General features: G+C 51.6%; 1 protein-coding gene across 6 annotated transcripts in view; it reads right to left on the bottom strand.

Annotated features, from left to right (window-relative positions):
• Positions 1 to 21,076, bottom strand: part of LOC130037908 (testis-expressed protein 264) — a 139,405-nt gene that overhangs the window by 9,764 nt on the left and 108,565 nt on the right. For 3 of the 6 annotated variants that reach the window (XM_056129954.1, XM_056129955.1, XM_056129956.1), the window contains 2 exons: positions 17,438 to 17,729; positions 7,302 to 7,523 (listed from right to left, as the gene is read on the bottom strand). In XM_056129954.1, coding sequence (XP_055985929.1) covers positions 7,302 to 7,523; positions 17,438 to 17,729 — 514 coding nt within the window. Of the gene's footprint in view, positions 1 to 7,301; positions 7,524 to 17,437; positions 17,730 to 20,153; positions 20,175 to 20,270; positions 20,295 to 20,589; positions 20,729 to 21,076 lie in introns of those variants that run through there. The other 3 variants (XM_056129957.1, XM_056129958.1, XM_056129959.1) reach the window with 3 other exon arrangements.

Here is a 21,076-nt window from a genome sequence, read left to right as displayed (position 1 = left end):
TGGAGATGGAGATGAGGAGGAGAGAAGTGAGGAAGGAAAACAAGGATAGAAGGGGAAGAGAAGACCCCGAACTTCTCATCTTCAAGGGGCACCTGACTTCTGCTCACTCCCAGAGGTGGGCTTCCAGGTGGGCAGTGAAGCTTCAGCAGTCTACAGCCTTCAGTGTCCCATCTGTATAAACAGCCAGCCAGCCTCTTCTCACATGAGGGCTCGGCAAAAGGGCAGCTGCTCTGTTCTGAAGGACAAGCCTGCTCCTCAAAATCTTTCTCTTTCCACCACACTCCCAGAATCCTAAGCTTTCTGAAGAAGAGCAACAGAATTCTTCCTTGGCAAGTTCCATCTGCCTTGGGGAGAGGCTCCCTCTAGATTGGTGACGGCCCAACCCCACAGCACTATCCAGACAAGCCTCAGCCCCCAGGGTCCTGCAGGGCTGCCAAGCTACCACATCCAAGCTGGTATTTTGAGAGCGGTGACTCCCACGCCCGCCCTAGCAAAGGCTGGCTTTGTGCTTTCAGTCCCGGGGTAGCAGAGTGGGGAAGGGGAAAGCCAGAGATGCTAGGAGCAGGTTCCAGGGCCTGGGCTGGCAGGAAGGAGCTTGTTCTCTCTTGAGCATGTCCCCACACCTTACCATCCAGCAGACACACCCTCGAGGAGATGGGATGCCAAGGCCTGGTCTGGGTGGTGTCTCCTCTTAGCTTGGCAGGTATTTGGTAATGGAGTATTCCTCCTAATCTCAGCTTACTTCTATCACCTTCATTCAGAGTTGGACTGTGGCCTCCAGCTCTTCCTCCTCATTGTTGCCTGCTCAAATTCTATTCTAAAGCCCAGCCAGAATGCTATGCCTCACCCCCTAACTCACTATCAGTGGATCCCTGGAATCTCTAAGAAACAGCTTCACCTCTAAGGTTTGTATTTTTGCTCCACCCCATGTACCCCATCTATAATGTCTATGCAAGCCATACCCAAGTCAATGCCTCTATCTGGCCTGCCTTGCCACCAAGGGAATGTTACCAGTGCTTTCAGGCTCAGCCCCGAAGCTCCCCTCACACAGAGACTGCTGTGCCCTTCCCAGTGAATCCATTCCTTCCCCACCTCCTTGGCTTGTAAATGGGGGGAGGATGTGGGGGAGAATTCCAGAGCCTGCCTCTCAGTTTCAGGTCCTGGCACTACTAACAGTGCCCTCCTCCTCAAGTGGAGCAGACCAGTTTGCAGGTGGTAAGCTGGCAGGGAATCTGGCACTGGAATGCCCAGTGAGGGAAGCCTGGGAATGTAGCTGCTGCCTTCAACTCCTTGCGGGTGAGAATGAGTTTCAATAAGGCACTTATGGCATTTGCTATCTGTGGCTGAAAAAGTCACCAAGGCCTCCCCTAATGATTTGTCCTGCTGAACAAGTGGGTAGCCAGACTCTTCCTGCCCTTTTGCCTCTGGTTCCCAAGCAGTCTCCAGACCAGGGACTCAGCCTCCAACTTTGCCCTGTAGGGCTGGAAAAGGTCTTGTGGGCATTGGTCCACAGTACTTCTATCCCAAGCCTACCCTGGGCACCATACCAAGTGTACCCCACGTTAATGACCTCTCAGACTCATGTCTACTCAAGGACTGGGCAGAGTGGTGAAAGGCACGTTAAGTTATCAGTCCTCAGCCCAGGGGACCCAGTCCAGACTAAGCTACTGCCTCATCTCTTGACCTTGGGTAACCTTCCCTTGCCCACCTCAGGCTCTCAGTCTGTAAAACAATGGGGATGCTGGCTCTGACTAAGATCGCCAGTCTATTTCCCAGCTGGTTAGCCCTTACCCTGAATAGTAAATGGTGTCCCAGCACCACCAGGGGTCACTCCTGAGCACAAAGCCACAAATAGTCTCTAAGCACTGCTGGGTGTGGTCCAAACCCACCTTCCTTCCTCTCCAGCCCCTAGCCCCAAATAGAACTCTAAAACCATTTACATTCACTCTAGCAAAGGTGACAGGCACGAAGACCAAGATGACCCCAAATGCCATGTGCCACTTGGACTCCTGATGTTGTGTCCAACTAGCGTTCTGGAGACAGGACGGAACCAAACCACCAACAACCCCCAACCCAATTCCTCTCTATCACCCAGGTAGGATAAGGGGAACAACAGGAGATCCTGAGCCACTGGATAGACCCGAGGTCCCGCTCATGCTTCTGGGAACTGACTCCCAGTCTGACCCACTCCAGCAGGCATCCTATTGTGGAGGTCCCTGATCCCACTTTACCTGTTGGCAGCTGCCAGTGTCACTGCTCCAACTCACTCCACCACTCAAGAGTCCGGTCCCAAACAGGGGTATCTTCATGCAACCTCCAGTTTTTTGTCATCATGCTCCTTCAGAAATAGGCACATCTCCTAGAGCACCTGTCCTGCCTGCAGCTCCAGGGCCTCCCGCTATACTCACACAGCAGTGATCTATATCCTTATTACCCAGCACAGAAATGTGGCTGTCCCAGGCTGAGGGAGATGCCCAGTTGTGTATACCTCAGAGCAGCAAAGTTTTCAAACTAGGTAAGCCTCAGGTATTATCCTCTTCCAGAGAGTATTATGAAGTCACCTGGTTCGGAAAACCCAAAAGCAGAGCTATTATTCCAGTCGAAGCATTAAGGGTGCAGCTCCCACCCCTGGATGTCAGCCCCTGTCAGGCTGGAGGCACAATGAAAGAGTTCGAGGCTCCTGCCCCAGAGGAGTCTGGAATCCCAGACCACTTTAAGTGCCAAAAGGACACCTTCATCAACCGAGCTGTCTCAGACCTCTAACTCCCAAGGCCCCCACTCCTCAACTGGCTCACACTATTCACTGGCATCCCGTGCTTCTCTCCAATTGTTTCTTTGGACAAAGAGCAAATGTCTAACCTTCAGAGCCTGCCTGCACCTGCCAGTCAATCAGGATGCAGACAATGCCTTATCTCTCTCTAAACTTAGGAAGAGATACCCAAACATTTCAGGGGAAGAGCCTTCTACAAACTGGAGAGCAAAGACCTGGAAAAGGGGTTTGTGGAGAAAATTATGGATCCTGTCAGAAGGAATTCAGGCACAGTGGGAATTGTTACTAAGAATCCAACACTCTGGATCCAGAGAGGTAGTATAGCTGGTATGGTGCTGCCTTGCATGTGGCCAACCCGAATTCAACCCTGGCATCCCAAACAGTCCCCTGGGTCTTGCCAGGAATGATTCTTGAGTACAGAGCCAGAGTAACCACCGAGCATTGCCAGGTGTAACCCCCAAAGCTAAAAAAAAAAGAACCTACCATCCATCTCCTTATCATCCAGGCAGGAGATGCAGCAGACAGAGAACTTACTTTACATGTGGTCAACTCAGGATTGCCGCCACCACATAAGGTCCTTCCAGCCCTACCAGGAGTGATACCTGAGCATAGGGCCAGGAGTAAGACCTGAATACCACTGGATATAGACCCAAACCAAATAAAAACAAACAAGTCTAAAAAAAGTCTACATTCTCAGTGATTGTACCCTTTCATCTACCTCACCAATTACTATAGACACATGGGCCAAGCTCTGAGTTCAGGGACCTTTCCATACAACCCCTCTCTCCCCCACCTCTGACAAGATCTCCAGATCGGGCCCTCAGTCTTGGTCTGCTGAGTACGCCCCAAAGCCTGCTGTAGACTCCCATGCAAGACTGGTTCCACCCTGTGGAGAATTTTGGGACCTTTTACTATTACCTGTGGATCCCATTTCCTCTGTGAACTTGCAATTTCAAAGAAACTCAGTTCTGTTCTAGAGTTTCTAGGGGTTCAGGAAGCACTTTCTGGGACTCTGGTAGAGTAGCCTGACTGGCCAAGCTGTTTCCGAACAGCTGTACAGTGGGATCCTCTCCACACACACACTGTCCCAGTGCGCTCCACCTAGGTCCCCCAAGGGTTTCCATGCAGAAAGGCGGAGTTCCTGACCCTGCGGCTCCATCTGCCAGGCTATCAAGCTAGTGGGGCAAGGCTGGTGGGAGAACCAAGGGCTGCCACACAGAACAATAGGTTGGGATACAATTGTTCTTTCAGAACCACCCACGTAGCTTTCCCTTGGCTCCTCCCAGCGACCCTTGCTGTCCCATGAGACGAGTCCTTCCCCAGGATCAGGCACGTGTGAAAGTGCTAGGAGAGTAGCGTTGCTCTAGAGGCCCTGGCCCTGGCCCTCACCTCAGCCCCTGGGGAGGCAGATGAGCTTGCCAAGACCTCCCTTCCCTCTTTCTGCTGCATGGTTACTGGTCTTGTTCACTCCCTCCTGAAACAGAAAGCAATGGTCACTGTCATCCCATCTGAGGCACCACAAACCTAGCCTCTGATCCAGACACACACACACACACACACACACACACACACACACACGGCAGCTGTCAGCGCTGGAAGAGTCATATGAGCCCAGAACTGTTAGCAGCCTCCCCTCTCTGGTTCTGGGCGGTAGGGAAGAGAACACATGTGGGAGGAAGCCTAGGGTTTTCTCCTTTGTTTCCTGTACTGAGAGAAGCACAGGACCACTTTCCTGTCCACTGCAGACAGAGATGAACAAAGAGAGTCCTTTCCTCTTCTTTCACTTAATTCTGTTTCCCAGGACAAAAGACCAGGCTAAAAACACAAGGGCAGAGGTGACCTCTTGCCCCAATATCCAGCAGATCACTTTGGTCTTGCCCCCACTATGGGGCACCTTTCCTACTGTCTCAGCAGGTGGCCAAGCCCACAGAAAGCCCAAGCCCAAACGTCAGTCCTAGAAAAACCTCTCTACGCTTCCTGGTACCCCTGGTTTTTTCACCCCAGGAAGGAAAGAACATGGTACTCCCCCCACTTCAGCCCCCACCTCAGAGACTTGAGCCTGGAGCACAGCTGACAGGCTCCCATGGGAGGAGGAGGAGGGAGGAAGGGCTTTCATCAAAGAGGTGACGTCAAAACCAGGCAACTTGTGAAGCTGTCAGGGGCCGGGAAATTTGGACAAAGGTGTCTAAAAATAAACCCCTGAAGCCAGGAAAAGGCTTTAGTGGCTGAGTTGCTCGCCACCACACCACATGCCATGCGATCTGTTCTGAGGACTAGAACCCAGAAAGTCTCTTCCCAAAGGGTGCTCCTCCAGATGGGCTCTCAGGCTGAGGGTGGCACAGACAGGAAAAGAGACACCACATGCCAGCCCCTCCCTGGGTGACATGGGCGAGGCCCCATCAGGAGATTCTCTGAGCAGGGCCAGGACCCATCAGGATATGCTCTGTGAAGGGCCATCCCTGCTATTTTTTTTTTGTTTGGTTTGGTTTGGTATTGGGGGGCCATACCTGACTTTCCTCATGACTCAATTCTTGCTCTTCATTCAGGGATCACTCCTGAAGGGCATGGAGGACTATATGTGGTGCCAAGGATTGGACCTGGGTCAACTGCGTGTAAGGTAAGTGCACTACCCACTGTGCTATCTTTTTGGTCCCTTGGTTTGTTTTGAGGGAAATCCCTGCTCTTGCCTTCTGCTGGCCATCCCATCTTGGCCCCTGGCCTCCAGTACAACCCCCTCCTCAGGGAAGCAATACCTCCACAGCACCCATCTGAGAAGGAAATTCTCCTCTATCCTTTCTGTGCTTTGCCCATACAAAAATTATCCCAGTTTCTTCTCTTCTGGTCTACTAAGACCACAATTGGTAACCCAGGCTTGCTCTGTTCCTCCTCAGCCATAACAACGGAGTCTGACACCTCCTCAAGCAGATTTGTCTGAGTGCTACTTCTATCATCAAGGGCGTTCCTTTCCCAAGCTGCTCTGGAGTAAAAAAGTCACAAGGTTCCCTCGACTCTGCCAAGTTCTCGTTCCTGCTAACTTTCTTCTTGTTTCCTGATACCAGATACACCGATCATGCCTCTGTTCAGTCTAAGCTGCCAAAGGACAATATAGTCTTCCAAAGACTGCCACTAGGCTTGTGTCCCCAGATATCTCAGAACTCCAGTCTACATATCACTGCTGACAGCCCCAGTTGGCTGCCTCTCAGCCATTTCAGACAGTGAATGCCATGTCAAAACCAGGCTCTCCCTTAGCTTTCCACAGATCACTGAAAAGCACCACCACAAACCCACTGATGGTGACTAGAGGGGACCAGTTCCCCTCACCATGCCTAAATTCCTATTTTCTCTCTCCTCACATCCACCTTCTACCTCTGAATCAGATGCAAAACTCCTTTCACTGTCCCACCCCAAGTCATTCCACCTCCATTCATACTGGGATTTCTGACTACCTGCTAACCACCTCAACCTGGCCCTCTTGGTCTCCACCCCAACCCATCCTGCCCAAGGAGGGGACTGCTCTTCTTGTGCAGATGTGGCTCAGATCCAGTTGCTTTCCTGGCTAGAACACATCAGTGATTTGCCACTGCCTTTAGATCAGACTCTTGCTCTCACCTTACTCTTCCCTAAACCTTTTACCCCTTCACCAAGGACACTTTTAAGATTCTGCCCAAAGGACTAGCTCCCCCAAAAGGCTGTCCCTGACTATATTGACCAGCTGGTCACACTCCAATCTTTTCTAGCAAAGAGCTCATATCGTCTGATATAAAACCCATCTCCAGCGCTTCATGATCAATGCCAATTTCATGCACCAACATCTCACATCATAGCCAGCATAATACCTGGCACACAGACATTCAACACGTACAAGCTGAACAGATAAATAAAAATAAGTACTACCAAGTCCTAACAGGGTTATTTCCCTATCACCCAGATTCAATATTGTTTTAGAAGAGAAAGGTATGCAATGGGGGCACATCTGAAAAAATATAAGCAATCACAGAGACTCACGTCAGTTCTCCTAGTAGCTGGCTCTCTTCTTCCAGACCAACTTCTCTGCCAATGGTGCCAATGGCCAGGTCAGAAATAGGAAGAGACAGGATCTACCCCGATTCCCTGGAACTGAGCTCAAGGAACCAGTCCATATGTTTACGCAGAGGCCAGGCCAGGGACAACATAAGGATCATGGGGCCTGGAAGCCTGAGGGCCACAGTCAGTTGGCCTCTAGTGTAGTGAGGAGGGGTGGGTTGGTCCCATCCCTCTGCATAGGGTACTGAGCACGAGGATGTGTTTGGTCCAAGCCAGAGTCAAACTGACAGGGTAAGGTCTCTGAACAAGCTCACCCTGCTCCTGGGAGACATTCTGGCACCCACAAGGCTCCAGACACTTGGAAGAAATGGCAGCAGCTTCTGTCCATCATCCAAGCTCCAAAGGAAGGCTCCTGGAGTATGTCCACCCCAAACCACCCTCTTTCTCCCAGCCAAGGCAATCTTCCCTGGCTGCCTCCCAGCCCACATATACTCAATCTGTGTCTCACCTTGATATAGGTGTCGAGAGCAGGATGGACCCGGCGGGCTGCCAACCAGATGGACAGGGTGGTGGTGTAGGGGAAAGTAGCTGTCACCACGTGGCTGGGTGCTGGGAAGGAGAACACCTTGAAGCCATATTTCTGGTAGAGCTGGATGAGCTCTGGGGAGGGTGACTCCTCCCCTTCACTCAGAATGCTGCCCACCGCACAGCGGCACTTCTCTGGGGGCACCTGGGGAAGCAGAGAGTAGGGTGTTAGGGCTGGGAAAAGGAAGAAGGCCCTGCAACCTCCTGGACTCCAGGCCAGCTCAGGTTCAGCTCTAGCTGGCCATGCAGACCTAGATACCAGGACAGAGCTAAAGACTCTCTCGGGAGACATTCTTGCATCCACACTCCTGGCCTCTGGTTCCTTACTAAAGGACAGACCTGTAATCCCTGAGCACAGTGCGAGGAAGAAGCCATCCTTTCATGCTGTAGTGGCAGGACTATGGGAAGCAATGGTTAGGAAGAGGGATCGTGCTGAATTCATGGCTATTGATGAACTAGTGTGAGGGATCTTCTTCCTGCCTTCAGGTAGGGTCCAACTACCATCTTTCCAACAACCCTTGCCCCATCTTGGGGCCTGCCCCACTTTCCTAGCCCCTCCCTGGCTCAATCCGAGACTGAGTCTCCTCTGAGTTTCTCTGGGTCTTAGTACCTGCATTTCAGTGTACTCTATTTCCCTCCTCAGCTCTTCTCCCTCCCCTGGGTCCTCAAACCCCAGCCAAGTGACAGGCCTATATAAGTCCTGACAATTCCTAGGTCTGACTCCAGGCCTGTGAGGCCAGGGCTCCATATTTCTCCTGCCTCAAAGCACCCCCAGTTGGTCTTACCTCCAATGTGCCCTTCTGGGTATCTGTTCCTAATTCTCAATTCTGAGTTTTCCTTGATCTGAAAGGCCCCTTTCTCCTGAGATCCAGGGCCCACTCACCCCCAAATTTAAGTTCCCTCTACCCCACTGGCTCCTCTCCTTCTTCAGTCTACAGTGCCAGAACCAGGACATCATTTCAGCTGTTCTGTTCTTGTCTCTCTTCTCCCGTTCTGGACTTCTTAAGCCCTGCCCACAACCCCTGAGAGTGGTCTCCACCTGAATCCTCACTTTGCCTGAGACTTGGACATCACCTTAGACTCTCATCTCTAGGCAGTGGTACAAGTCACCCCCAACTCTCTTCTACTCTGATCCCCTTGCACCTCAGGGCTTTGTGATATGATGATAAATATGATGCATTCACCACTACAGTGGTTGGGAATATCACCTCTGGGGGTCAATTCTGAGTCACTCCAGGAGCAATCCCTGAGTAATACAGCATGAGGAGTAAGCCTAGAAGACAACTGGACGTGCGCCCTCCCTCCCCCCCACAACCTCCCCCACCAAAAAAGGGCATATTAAGTAAGATATTTTGGGACCTGAAACATGGTTCAGATAATAGATAACATGCATTGCCATGCTCAAGCAGTGCTGGATGATCCTCGAGCAACACCCAGCCAACTGTGGCCAGAAATGCACCTTTCCACCAGTTAAATACATTCAAAATGAGGTACTTCACAAGGGCTCAGCCTGGCCAGCACTCTGAAAATGCCTGTAACTTGTCAGTTACTAGCAGCTATGACTCAGGCCAAACAAACAGCCTAGAATGTTTAGACACCAAACAACTAAATACGCTGCTCTTCCCTGACCACCCCACTGGCTCAAACACCCTCTTGGGGAAGCCTTCCGGGCTAACTTCACAACATTACACCTCTTTTTGGCTTCCAATTCATCTCTGAACACAACCCAACACTTTGCTCTGAACGTTTCCCCACCTCAAATCTCCCTCACAGCAGTCATTTTCTCTGCCTAAGATGTGACTCCTCCAGGGAGACTGTGAAGGGCATTCCTGCAGTACCAACTCTTGTCCACAGATGGTGCAATTGCCTCATTTACGCCTCAAGATTAGCCAAAGGCAAAAGGGCAGGGGATTCTGTCAGGCCCAGCCCAGTATACACCCACCTCCTTCTCCCCAACCCCTCACCCTCAAGCCCTCTCCCCACAAGGAAGGGACTGCTTCAAAGCTTGTCTTTCTTACTAGTACTTAACAACCTACACCATATTTACAACTGACATCCCTCTGGGTTAGATGTGAAATGGATGGAAGGATGCGATTTCTACAACTCCTGGCCTCCCCAAGTCTCTCGGGTGATCATTTACAGCAGCCCTCATGGGGATTCCAGCTCAACATCCTCCTCAGTGCACAAAAGGCAACAAAACACCTGTTATCATCCTATTCAGACCTCTTGTTGGCTCCCAATTCATCTCTGAATGAAAACTCCTGAGCCTGAGAGATTCCAAAACTGGTTGAGTGCACGCCTTGCATGATCCCTATACTATAAGGTCCCCTGTACACTGCTGGAAGCAACCACCAAGCACTGTTAGGGGTAAGTGCCCCCTGAGCACTCCCAAGACGTGGCCCAGAAACAAATGAAAAAACTCCAAACATTGCAGAGTCCAGCATGCAATGATTGGCCCACACAACACTGATAAGGACTGTCCAGTCCCCTGGCACTCCTTTCCCCTCTCCCCAAACCCCAGGAGAGGCCAGAACTCGGGTGGGCAGACACCCACTGAGCCTCTGAGTGGCAGAGGGAGGGACAAATCCCGGCTCTGGCCCAGCCTGCTTTGCCAGCCTCCTCTCCCACCACACCCCCCGCATACACCTACATGGAACTATTTGCAGCTCCCCAAACATGCCACGTCCTCCCAGGCTTCCTGCCTTTGCGTAAGCTACTTCCTCTGCCTGTGACAGAGGAATGCCCTTTTCCACCCTACTCCGGAGTTCCTTCTGCCTGGGAAACTCTAGCCCATCCTTCAAGACTAAAGCCTCCTCCTCAAAGCCTTCTGTCGCATCGCCAAGCAGCCCTCCTCTCTTGATTCCAAATGCCTACCAGGAGGGAGCAGTCTCTGCTGCATTGTAACTGACAGCTTTCCCGTCCCTCCTACCACTCCGAGCCATTAGGCAGATGGGTAGAAGGCCCTGTGCATATAGCAGGTTGTACTGGGCCAGAGTAAACACGTGCATTCTCATGCACAAACACGGGTACATAGCATGAGTACAGTTCTTCTCCCTGCACCTTGGGAACTCTTGTCACGGGGCAGAGAAACAGCTCATCTCCCATGATCCCAGAACTGTGCAGAACACAGGTGCTCTCTTCTGGCTTGACCGATTTCTCAATTCCATACGTGAGGACACTTCCTGCCCCCATCCCTGGCTGGCCAGGAGCAAGCTGGAGGTTATTCAGTAAGCAAACTATCTGCTAAGCAGCCCCACACTGAACTGGGAGGCAGATGAACCAGGCACCAACAGGAGGTGAAGTAGGCCCTGAGACAGGCTGGGGAGAGGCAATGGTGGTCTAGAAGCAGGGGATGGGTTCCCTTAATTCCTGGGAGACCCAAAAGCTCCCCTCCAATGTTATCAGGGGCCTAGAAAGTTAGATGTCCTATGGTTAGAAAGCTCATCTACTTGGATCAATCAGAGGTCTTTATTGTTTTTTGGGTAACCTGGAGTGTTCAGGAATCACTTTTAATGGGGACTGAGGGACCATATCCATGTCCATGGGAACTGATGCTGGGGATCGAACCCGGGTGGGCCGCATGCAAGGCAAATGCCCTACCTGCTATACTACCACTCCGGCCCCCAAAAGGTCTATATTTAGGCTCCACCCTAGGCTAGCCTAGCCTCCGAGTTGCATCTCTCTCATCTCTCTGTTCTTTCTCTACCCATTATCAGTCATTTCTCTTGTCATCTATGCTTGGCCAGATGAGCAACAGGAAGGAACTGCATAAGGAGACAGAATCTGCCACCACTCTGGGTTATGGCAGTCCAGCCAGGATTGGCCCACAAAGCAGGAGCATGAGGAGACACCAGTGAAGTTCCTGTGGACAGGGAGGCATTCTGAACCACCACACTATGAGGAGAAACAGAAGCTTCCCTGTATGAGTTGGTCACAATGCTTCTTCTGGAGGCCTCATAGCTCCTTGCTGACCCTGCTGCAGGAGGCCACATAAGAGCCACATAGTGAGTTCCTTTACTTCCCAGTCACCGGGAGGTGCATATACAGGGCAGTGTACACAGCTGGAACACAGCACAGACCCACACTAAAGGCAAGGCTGAATCAGGGGGAGAGAGTCAGCAGGATGCCAACCTCCAAAGGGGGCTCTAGCAAACTTCTGGGAGCTCCCAACTATTGCTTCAGGATCTCCTCTTTTTACTTCTAATCATAATCTTGACAGTATCTGGCCGAACACTCACTGCTTGCCCTAGTCATTGCACTGTCCATATCAGTTCGTGAAATCCAAACAGCACTGTGTTAGTAACTTGCTCCTGAGAGCAAAACTAGTCAGTAAAGGTCACACAGCATGGCACTGTTGGAGTCAGGATTTGAACTCAGGATGATTTGACTGACTTCACTCAGGAAGCTGAGAAATGAACCCTGGCTAGGAAAGGGCTGCACAATGGTTTCTTGAACACTATCTCCTCACACGGCTCAGGTCACCTGCAGGAGGCTAGGCCAGAGGCAGACAGGGTTACCACAGCACAAAGCCCTCAGGAGCGTGGGCAGATGCCAAATGTGTCAAGGACTGATGAAAGGCCAGATTTTATTCTATTAGTTAGCTTTCCCTTAAACAAAAACCCTGAAGTTAAAGATTCTTGGAGCCTGGCTCTCAGTCATGGGCTGGTAAGCAGTAAAGCCTTATGCTGGAATGCACCTGGCAGAAAATCACCAAAGGCTGGCAGGGAGGGATGATTTGCGCCCTGAGGGAACATCCCAGCCCACATTTTCAGTGCCCATGCTGGAGGTGCAAATCCTAGAACATTTTATTCCCTCACCCCTTTCCAGATGCCATTTGTATGATGCTGGAATTTCTAGGAAAGACAGCAGAACCCCAGCCCAGTACATACTGAAGGGGAAATGAGGCCTAAACTCTTTCCTGCAGATTGAGGGCTCTCAAGGGACAAGGAGAGAAAAGAAGCTCTAATGGCAGTCTATCTCATAAAAGGTAGAACTCAAGTGTCCCCAACCCCCTCACTCTATCTGCTGGTTGATGCCATGACTGATGCAAGCATCTTGGCCTCAGCCAGGTAAACTGAACTGGCTGCTATGACCCACCAGCTTCAGCCAAGCTCCTCACAGGGGCAGGCTGGCAGGCTATTTAAGCCCTAAGCACAAGAAGAGGTAGCAGAGGCAGCGCAGGGTGGAACAGGACCTAGAGAGCAAGTCTGGCAGAGATGACAGACCCAAGGGCACAGTGACAGAATGTAACCACTAGAGTTTACAAAGGAAACTTCAATGGCAGTCTATCTCATAAAAGGCAGAAGTCAAGTGCCCTCAACTCTCTCACTCTATCTGTCAACCTATGATACGACTGGTGCAAGCCACTTGCACCTGTGGTAGGCCACTCTTCACAGGCCACTGTGCATGTGTGCATGCATACAGATGCTTGCATGTGTATGTACACTTGTATATGCACACAGGGAGATATCTGACAGACTCTGGAACTTACCTTCCACAGGACTTAGGAGAAGAAATGGTCTGCACTCTATGAATGCGGGGCCCTGTCTATAAACCACTGCCAGAATCTGTCTACTTCCTGTCACATGCCCCCCTTTTCCTCCCCAATTCCACCAAGGCCTTCCGGGACAGAAAATGAAATCCTTTCTTCTGCCCCAGAGGAACCACTTCCCCAGATCTTGTAGTTCCGTCCCACACAGGGCCCTAGGCTGATGCATGTACTTATATACATTCATATACATGTATATACATGTGTATCACCAGAACGTATGTGCTTGAGCAGCACCCGAGTTCATGGCAATCACTCCAATCCTACTGTTTTGGTGCTTTCTCTGTGTCGCTTCCTGGACCTACTATAAGAATACATGAGTTCTCACCAGGCCTTTCTCAGCTGAGGTCAGGAGCTGAAGCCTGCTGTAGGACCTTATACTGCTTAAACTGGGGGAGGCAGCTTAGGAACAGAAATCTTGGGTTATTTTCAGTGCCTGTGGAGGTGTGAATCCTAGGACATTTTATTCACACAACATCCTCTGAGTTAGCCATAGGCAAGCAAAGGGTCTAGGCCTGGGTTTAACCCCTAGCATAACCCCCAGCACAACTAATCAGTATGTATGTTTGTTCTTGCCCTTTTCTTTTCTTTTTTTTATTTATTTATTGAATCACTGTGGGAAAGGTTACAAAGCTTTCAGGTTTATGTCTCAGTCATGCAAATATCAAACACATTTCCCTTTACCAATACTTATTTTTTACCATGAAGAACTCCAATAAAACCCCACCCCCCACCCCTCCCCGTCCCTGTGAGGCAGATGAATTCTAGTTAACACTCTATTTGCTTTGATTAGATTCATTGTTTCAATAAAAGATTCACCACTATTATTTAGAGTTTACCCCCCCCCCCAAATCAGACATGCTGAAAAAGCATTGTGAAGTGATTTGCTTTCTACAGCTGGGTTCAAGAATTAAATGTTGGTTTTGGATTTCTGCTATTTTACCTATTGACCCTGGAAGTATTTCTACTGAAAGTCAGATAGTTAAGAAATTGGTTTCTGTGTTCTGGAGTCGTGGCCGTGCTGGAGATGTTCTTGCCCTTTTCTTTCGTGGTGTTGGAAGACATCTGTTGAGGGTCAGGTACTGGGGTGAATACCTTATTTAAGTCACTAACTTAACCCTTGGCAGAATCTCCTGCCCCTGCACCAGGCTGTCTTCACTGGGGCCCCCTCGGAGGGGGGGTGGGTTGAGTTTCCCTCCCTGCCCCAAGCAGAGCCCTGGCAGCTGAAAACCTCCAGAATCCAGCCACAGTCATGCTCAAGGCCACCTTCCACACACTCGGATGAGCCTCACCCATGAAGGAACTGTCAGAGGAACCCAGATATGCAGGACCCGTGGCTGAGATCTCCAAGCCTTCTCGGATTGGGACCAGACCTCCTCCACCTAGATCCCCAGTTTTCTAGTAGCTTGGCAGTCACACTCACAAACTGCCCCTGGTGCTATGTAATCTCATCAACGGCCAAGATCCAGAGACTATAAACTAAAGCTCCCATACAACAAGTCAGTCAACCAAAACCTTACATTTGGTAGACTGGGAATACCTGTAAAACTCCATCCCTTTCAAAGAGCCCGGCAAGCTACCGAGAGTATCCTACCCGCACGGCAGAGCCTGTCAAGCTACCCGTGGTGTATTCGATATGCCAAAAATAGTAACAATAACGGGTCTCATTCCCCTGAACCTGGGACGAATGGAGACATTACTGATGCCTGCTCGAGCAAGTTGATGAACAACGGGATGACAGTGTTACAGTGCTAACTTAACCCTTGCCTGCCGACATATGAAACATTATTTTTCTTCTTTTTTCATTGCTTGGGCTGGAGCGATAGCACAGCGGTAGTGCGTTCGCCTTACAATCGGCCAACATGGCCGACACGAGTTCGATTTCTCCGCCCCTCTCGGAGAGCCCGGCAAGCTACCGAGAGTATTCGATATGCCAGACACAGTAACAACAAAGTCTCCAATGGAGACGTTACTGGGCCCGCTCGAGCAAATCGACGATCAACGGGAGGGCCTTTACCTTTTACCTTTTTCATTGCTTAGGTTTTTGGGTCACAACCAGCAGTATACAGGAGTTGTGCTGGTGGTGCTTAGGAGTTCCTGTGGTGCCAGGCCTCCAGTGTGCAGAGCATGTACTCCAGCCCACTGAGCTATCTCTCTGGCCCCTGAAAGATATTTTATCACTATTCAGCAGACAAAGAAACGGAGGCTCGGAGAGGTAATGTGTTATGCCCAAGGTCACACAGTAGGACAGTGATGAGACACAATCAGAATTCAGGCCTGCTGCCCTTGAGGCTGTACTTTTAGGCCATGATCCCATAGACTGGCACCCTTGTCAGGCCAGACCAAATCAACCCAACATGCCCTATAGTAGGTTGCCTAGAGACAGTAATGAACCATGAGGCAATGGTGAGAGTGCCTCATGCCACAGTGGGGATTTTTTTGGTGGGAGGGGATTTCAGGGGTACACCTAGTGGTGCTTAGGGTTTATCTCTGGATGTGCTCAGGAGTGACCTTCGGCTGTGCTGGAAAGACCAAATTAGTGCTGCCACAGCATCAGAGTTCTCTCTCACTTTTCTCTGGATCAGTCTCCGGCACTGACCCCAAGGTACCCTGCTGTCTTGGCCCTTTCCCATTCTGAAATTGGCACCTCCAACCCCAAAGGCAATGTGCTACTTCTGGAACAGCAAACATGCTAATGAGAGCAGAGGCAAGTTCTTTCTTCTCTCCCACTGAGACCTTGCAGAGGGCTCCAGTGGGGCTAGATGTGGAAGGCGGGGAAGACACCAGGAAAGAGTTCATGTATGAAGGGAAGAAACTAACAAAATAGGCCCCACAGGGGTACAAGTCAAGTGTCTTACTTAGAAGCTTCCCACAGCCCACTAGGGTCTCAGTGCTCTTGACCCCACTCCTAGCAATTTCTAAGTCACATGACATCAAAATCTGTCTACTCATCCCTTACCTAGGTCATGTCAGTGATCATCTAGCCCCAGTCCAAACTTCTCAATGATCTCTGTGCCTCATCTCCTTTCCGCCCCACCTGCCACCCTGCCAGCACACTGAATCGCAGATGGCACACTGTGTGGCATCACTCCTCCCAACCTGCAGTGCCTCCCATCACCTGGTCCAGCAAACCCTTCTCTATGCCCACCCACATGTGCACTAGCCCATTAGCCCTACTTTCTGTCTCCCCGGGACTCCTGGTCTCTACTCTTGCTTTTTAGGCCCAAACCAGCAGAGCAAAACTCTACTCATGGGAGAAGGTCCAGCTGTAATGTAGCTCCTCTTTGAGACTTCCCTACAGATAGGAGGCGCCCCCTCTGAACCCATAGCTCAAGCTGTGTGAGTATAAAGTATGGCCCCTTATTTGAGAATCCTTTGTGGAGGGCTGGATGACTTGCCATCGAACACAACATTCCCCGAACACAGACCAGATTCATTCGTTTCGGGAGAGCAGGGTCAAGCATAAGCTAGCACAGGCAGGGAGGTCCCTTTCAGGTCTGGCCAGCAACTAGTGGGCAGTCTGTAGAACTTGTCTGTTTAAGTTCTCCAGGAAGTAAACCAGTGCTGGAGATCCCAAAACACATAAGGCTCAGCGCACAGGCTGAAGAAGCTCTGACAGAGCTTCCGGTTCATGCAGCTGTGGGCAGCACCACCTTGTGGTATGGTAGGAAGCTACATTGGTAAGTCTTGACTCACTGCAGGCTATGAGTACAGCCAGACGCCTACAGAGTGCCAGTGATGCTGGATTAGTCTCTGATTCTGGCATCTTGGACATTCTGAGCAGCTCACCTGGCTTTACTTGACTTCAGGCCCTTTCCCAAGTAGAGAACTGAACATCCAAAGAAACATCCGATCTCCAAAATGGCTAGGGAGGGAGGACTCCTACCCCCCCCCCCCCCTCACGTGGAGGAGCAGCAGCCCTAGTAGCCCTAGCAGAAGAACTGAGAGCGGGAAGGTACAGCAACAAAATAACAACCTCAAAGGGACAGCAGGATCTGAAGAACTGACCTTAGAGTACTGGCCTCAAATGGATATGGAAGAGGGATGGCCAGCAAGGGGAGGGGGTGGAGGACCAAAGCCCAGACAGGCTAGGCACTCACAGGGGCAAGGTTCCAATACTCAGAAATTCACGAACGGGTTGAAGAAATAGTACAGTGGGTAGTGCACTTGCCCTACATATGGCCCACTTGGGTTTGATCCCCAGCACCCCACAGGAGTGATTCCTGAGCACAGAGCCAGTAGTAAGACCTGAGCACAGCCAGGTATGACTCTAAAATCAAAACGCACACATATACAAACTCACAGAAATCCACAGAGATAGAGGAAAAAGACCCAGGTCTGTAAATAGAAAGCCAGTATTAAATGCTTGGACCGAAAAGAAGGGGGTCTGAAAGGCTCGTTCAAAGATTTTCCCACCCCTTCCCCAGACACTAAAATACCCCTACCCCAATAAGCCCTGCCCTTGACACACACAGGCCAGAATCCTAGCCAAGGCATGGATGGCAGCTTACCGTGTGGGGGTTGTCGTAGTAAATAGCGATGGAGCGGAGCTTGGGAGAGACACTGCAGCTCTCGGTGAAAAGTCGTCCTGTCTCGCCATAGGGCCCCTTGTGGAACTTGTAGGCCACAGTAACATTGCAGATGGGGGGTGAGCCAGCACTTACTCTTACCCCCGTCAGCAGCCCCGAGTACCCCACAAAGGCCAGCAGCGTCAGTAACAGCAGAAGAGTCAGGCCCCCAATCAGGCCCAGGAGTAGCAGGTCAGACATGGTTCTGTGCTCCCCACGCCGCACCCTGAGGCTGCTGCAAAGGAGACAGAAGGGAGAGAAGGCTGGGAGCCTGCTCTGACCAATATGCCCACCTGCCCGCCAGCTAGGTCTGGCCCAACCTCTTGGCCTTGCCTGGGGAGCTCTGGCCCAGGAGGAGGAGGGGCCAGGAGTGTTTACACACAGTGACCTAGAAGGGAGCTACAAAGGATGACTGAAGCCACAAGCCTCTTTATTTCTTAATCACAATCGTTGAAGCTCTCAGAGCTGCTCTGCCTGTCAGCCAGAAATCTTGGTTACACCTGGGGAAACTGAGTCATAGGAGGTCACAGGTATGAGTCACAACCAAGGACATACTCACACCCCTGACCAGACTCCCCAGAGATGGGTCATTCTGCCTTTTCCCCACATTGCCTCCTTCTTCCCAAGGCTGAGCCATGGTGCCAGTCCAGCCTCCCCAAGCCTCTGTGGCTCACTGCCAGCAAGAGGAGGGGCAAACAGCAGGGTCCAAATACTTATTAACAAACAGGGAAACCAGGAGAAACCAAACCCCAGGGGGAAGTTGTGCTGCAGGAAGAAACTTCATAGCAAACTCTCCTTTACTAATCACACCTGGTCCTCTAAATCTTACCACCCAGATCCAGAGGACCCCAGAGCGAGTTTAGCACTGTCCTCCCCAGACCTGAGTACCAGTGCTAAAAGTTTCACCCCACTCTGCCAGTTAATAGAAACAGCAAGGAGATGGAGGAGGAGTAAAGGCAGTGTAGATGTGAAGACAAAATAGGAGTAACAGGTAACTCGGCCTTGGCTAGAGCATTTCATTCTGTGGGGGAGAGGTGCTGGCCTATGGAAGGAACCAAGTCTCGGATCCACTGACTACCCTGTTCCTCCTCCCACCCTCACTCCACCCCCTCTGTGGTGTTTATTAGTGAATCTCTGTGGTTTTGATCTCCCCACACACCTCAGGTGCTAGTTCAAAGATAATCCCGGAGGAACGTATTTTTTTTTCCCCCTTTTGTGTGTATATGCAGTTTATCTGACAATTCTTTCTCTTCCCCACTAGCCTTTCCCCATGCCTGGTATATTTGCATGGTCTAAGCAATAAAGACAATTGTTTTAGGAAAAAAAAATCAGAAAAAGTTGAGAAGTAATCCAAGAGCAAGTTTAGGAACATAACAAATGTGGTATGTGAGCCTTTCTTTCCACAAAGATGAACAGAAGCTCCAAACCTTGCCATTTGGTTCTAGTTACCTAATTAAAAAAAAAATCAGTTTAAAGATGAAGGAAAGCAAGAAAGACCCACTGTAGGAAAATTTCCATCCGATGTATTTAGTGCTTCAGTTCCAAGAAAAATTTATCTCTGCTAAATAACTTGTTCCCTGCAGGTTCTAGTGTCAACACTTTTAGCTGAAAATTCTGTCTTTGGAGTTGATATGCAGTGTTTGACTCACAAAGAGGCAACCTAAACATCTAAAATTTGGGTGTCAATATTAAGGTGTTTTCCCATGGTGGTTTTTTTTTTTTTTTACCACTCATGTTCCTGTTGCGGTTTCACTGTTTTTGGACACATTCCCTGGCCTATTCATCTTGCCTCTGGGTAGTTTCACTCTTATTTTCTCTGGTAAGTTTTTCTCTGAGAACTGACTATGAGCTAAGTAAGCACTATCTAAATCAGTTTTCCAAAATGGGTGATACGGGGCCAGAATGACAATACAGTGGGTAGAGTGTTTGCTTTGCACATGGCCCATCCAGGTTCAATCTGCAGCACCCCATGTGTGCCAGGAGTAACCCTGAGCATTGCTGGGTGTGGCCCCCTCACCTCCAAAAGTAGAGGTTACCACCCCCACTACAAAGAAGGGAGAGGGATTGGAGGCTGGTAGTAACCTCTGATGCAACTGGGGGCACTGTTTGTGATTTTAAAGAAGGGTTTTTTTTTGGGGGGGGGGCTGAGTGACTTTTTTTTTTCTGAAAAGGGGCAGTAGGCCAAATAAGTTAGGGGGCGTCTGGTCTAAATGTTGAAACACGGTTACTTCATAATCCTCGAAACAAGGTAGGTCAGATCAGAAAACACGGGCTGGGGAGACAGTCCTGTGGGGAAGGTTGCATGCCTTGCATTTGCCTGGTTGGATCCCAGGCAGCCCACTGGTCCCCCAAGCGCTGCAAGGAGCAATTCCTGAACGCTGCTGGCCAGGAGTAACCCCTGAGCAACGCTGGGAGTGACCCCAAAACAAACAAACAAACAAAAAAAGCCCCTGGGCCATAACGCAGCTAACCTAGATAATCTGGGTCGGCACTACAACTTTCTTCTCCCTGGCAACGGGGGCTTCCAGAAGAGCCCAAGCATTTCTTCCACACGGGATCTCTCTGAACCGAGGCTCGCAGCAGAGAGCTCTCCGCCTCGGGGTGTCCCACCTGCCCTGGGGGGGCCCTCCCGTCTGGTCTGCACGCAACCAGTCCTCACCTTTCTTTTCACAACCGCTCCTCCGAAAAGGGGAGAAACGCGCCCCGGCGTCCCGGGGCTGTGGGCAACAGGGGCAGGAGGCGGGGAGACAGCGAGGAAAGAGCCGAGAAAGCTCACCTGAAAAGCCAGGCTCGCTTTTAGCAAGTCACGGCCTCCAGCGCCGCCGGGACCGAGTGCTCCAACGCTGAGGGGGCAGAGAGAAAATAACCACCGGGCCAGGCGGCGGGTCCCGACTGCCCCCTCCTCGGGGAATGCCCGTCGGCTCTCCAAGAACTCCTCCCTCCGCCAAGGCTGCACCCGACCGAGTCCTAGGGAACAACTCGGGCGCCACACGGGGGCCTCCCAATGTCAGCTCTCGCCCGGGGCTCCGCTCGGGCCCCTCCTCTCGGGGGAGCCATCCACCGCCTCCGGCCCCGAAACGGACCCTTTCGCTGACCTTGGGCAGGCAGCGGCCCCTCTCGGGCCGCGGGTGCTCCCTGGCTCGCAGGCCCGGGGGTGGTCGCCGCTGGCCGGGCGCCGGCGAGCGTCAGGGCGGGCGGCCCGCGCCGGCTTCCTGGAGCCGCTCACGTGCGCCGCGGCGGGCGGCGCGGGTCCTTAAAGGGCCCCGCCACAGGCAAAAACTTGGCAGCCGGCGCGGGGCGGGGGCGCCGCCTCCCACTCTCGGCTCCCGGCCGTTCCTCACAGCGCCTCGCCTATTCGCCCAGCCCCCTGCTTCTCAGGCACGACCTGACCGGGGCCCCCCACGCTCCTCAGCCAACTTAGAGGACGCTCAAGTTTGCAGCTACGGCGGCGGGGCGCGGCCTCGGGGACGGGGGCGGAGCCCGAGTGCGGCTCCATTCTCCGCGTCCCCCCTCCCGCCCGCCCGCCCGCCCGCCCCACGGGCCCGGGGCGTGCCCCGCGTCCGCGGCACGGGCCGGGGGGCG

This window comes from Sorex fumeus, unplaced genomic scaffold (assembly GCF_029834395.1).
Source record: "Sorex fumeus unplaced genomic scaffold, SorFum_2.1 ptg000072l, whole genome shotgun sequence".
Classification (NCBI taxonomy): domain Eukaryota; kingdom Metazoa; phylum Chordata; class Mammalia; order Eulipotyphla; family Soricidae; genus Sorex; species Sorex fumeus.
The sequence above is the reverse complement of the archived record's forward strand: the minus strand, read 5'-3'. Positions and strand labels throughout refer to the sequence as shown.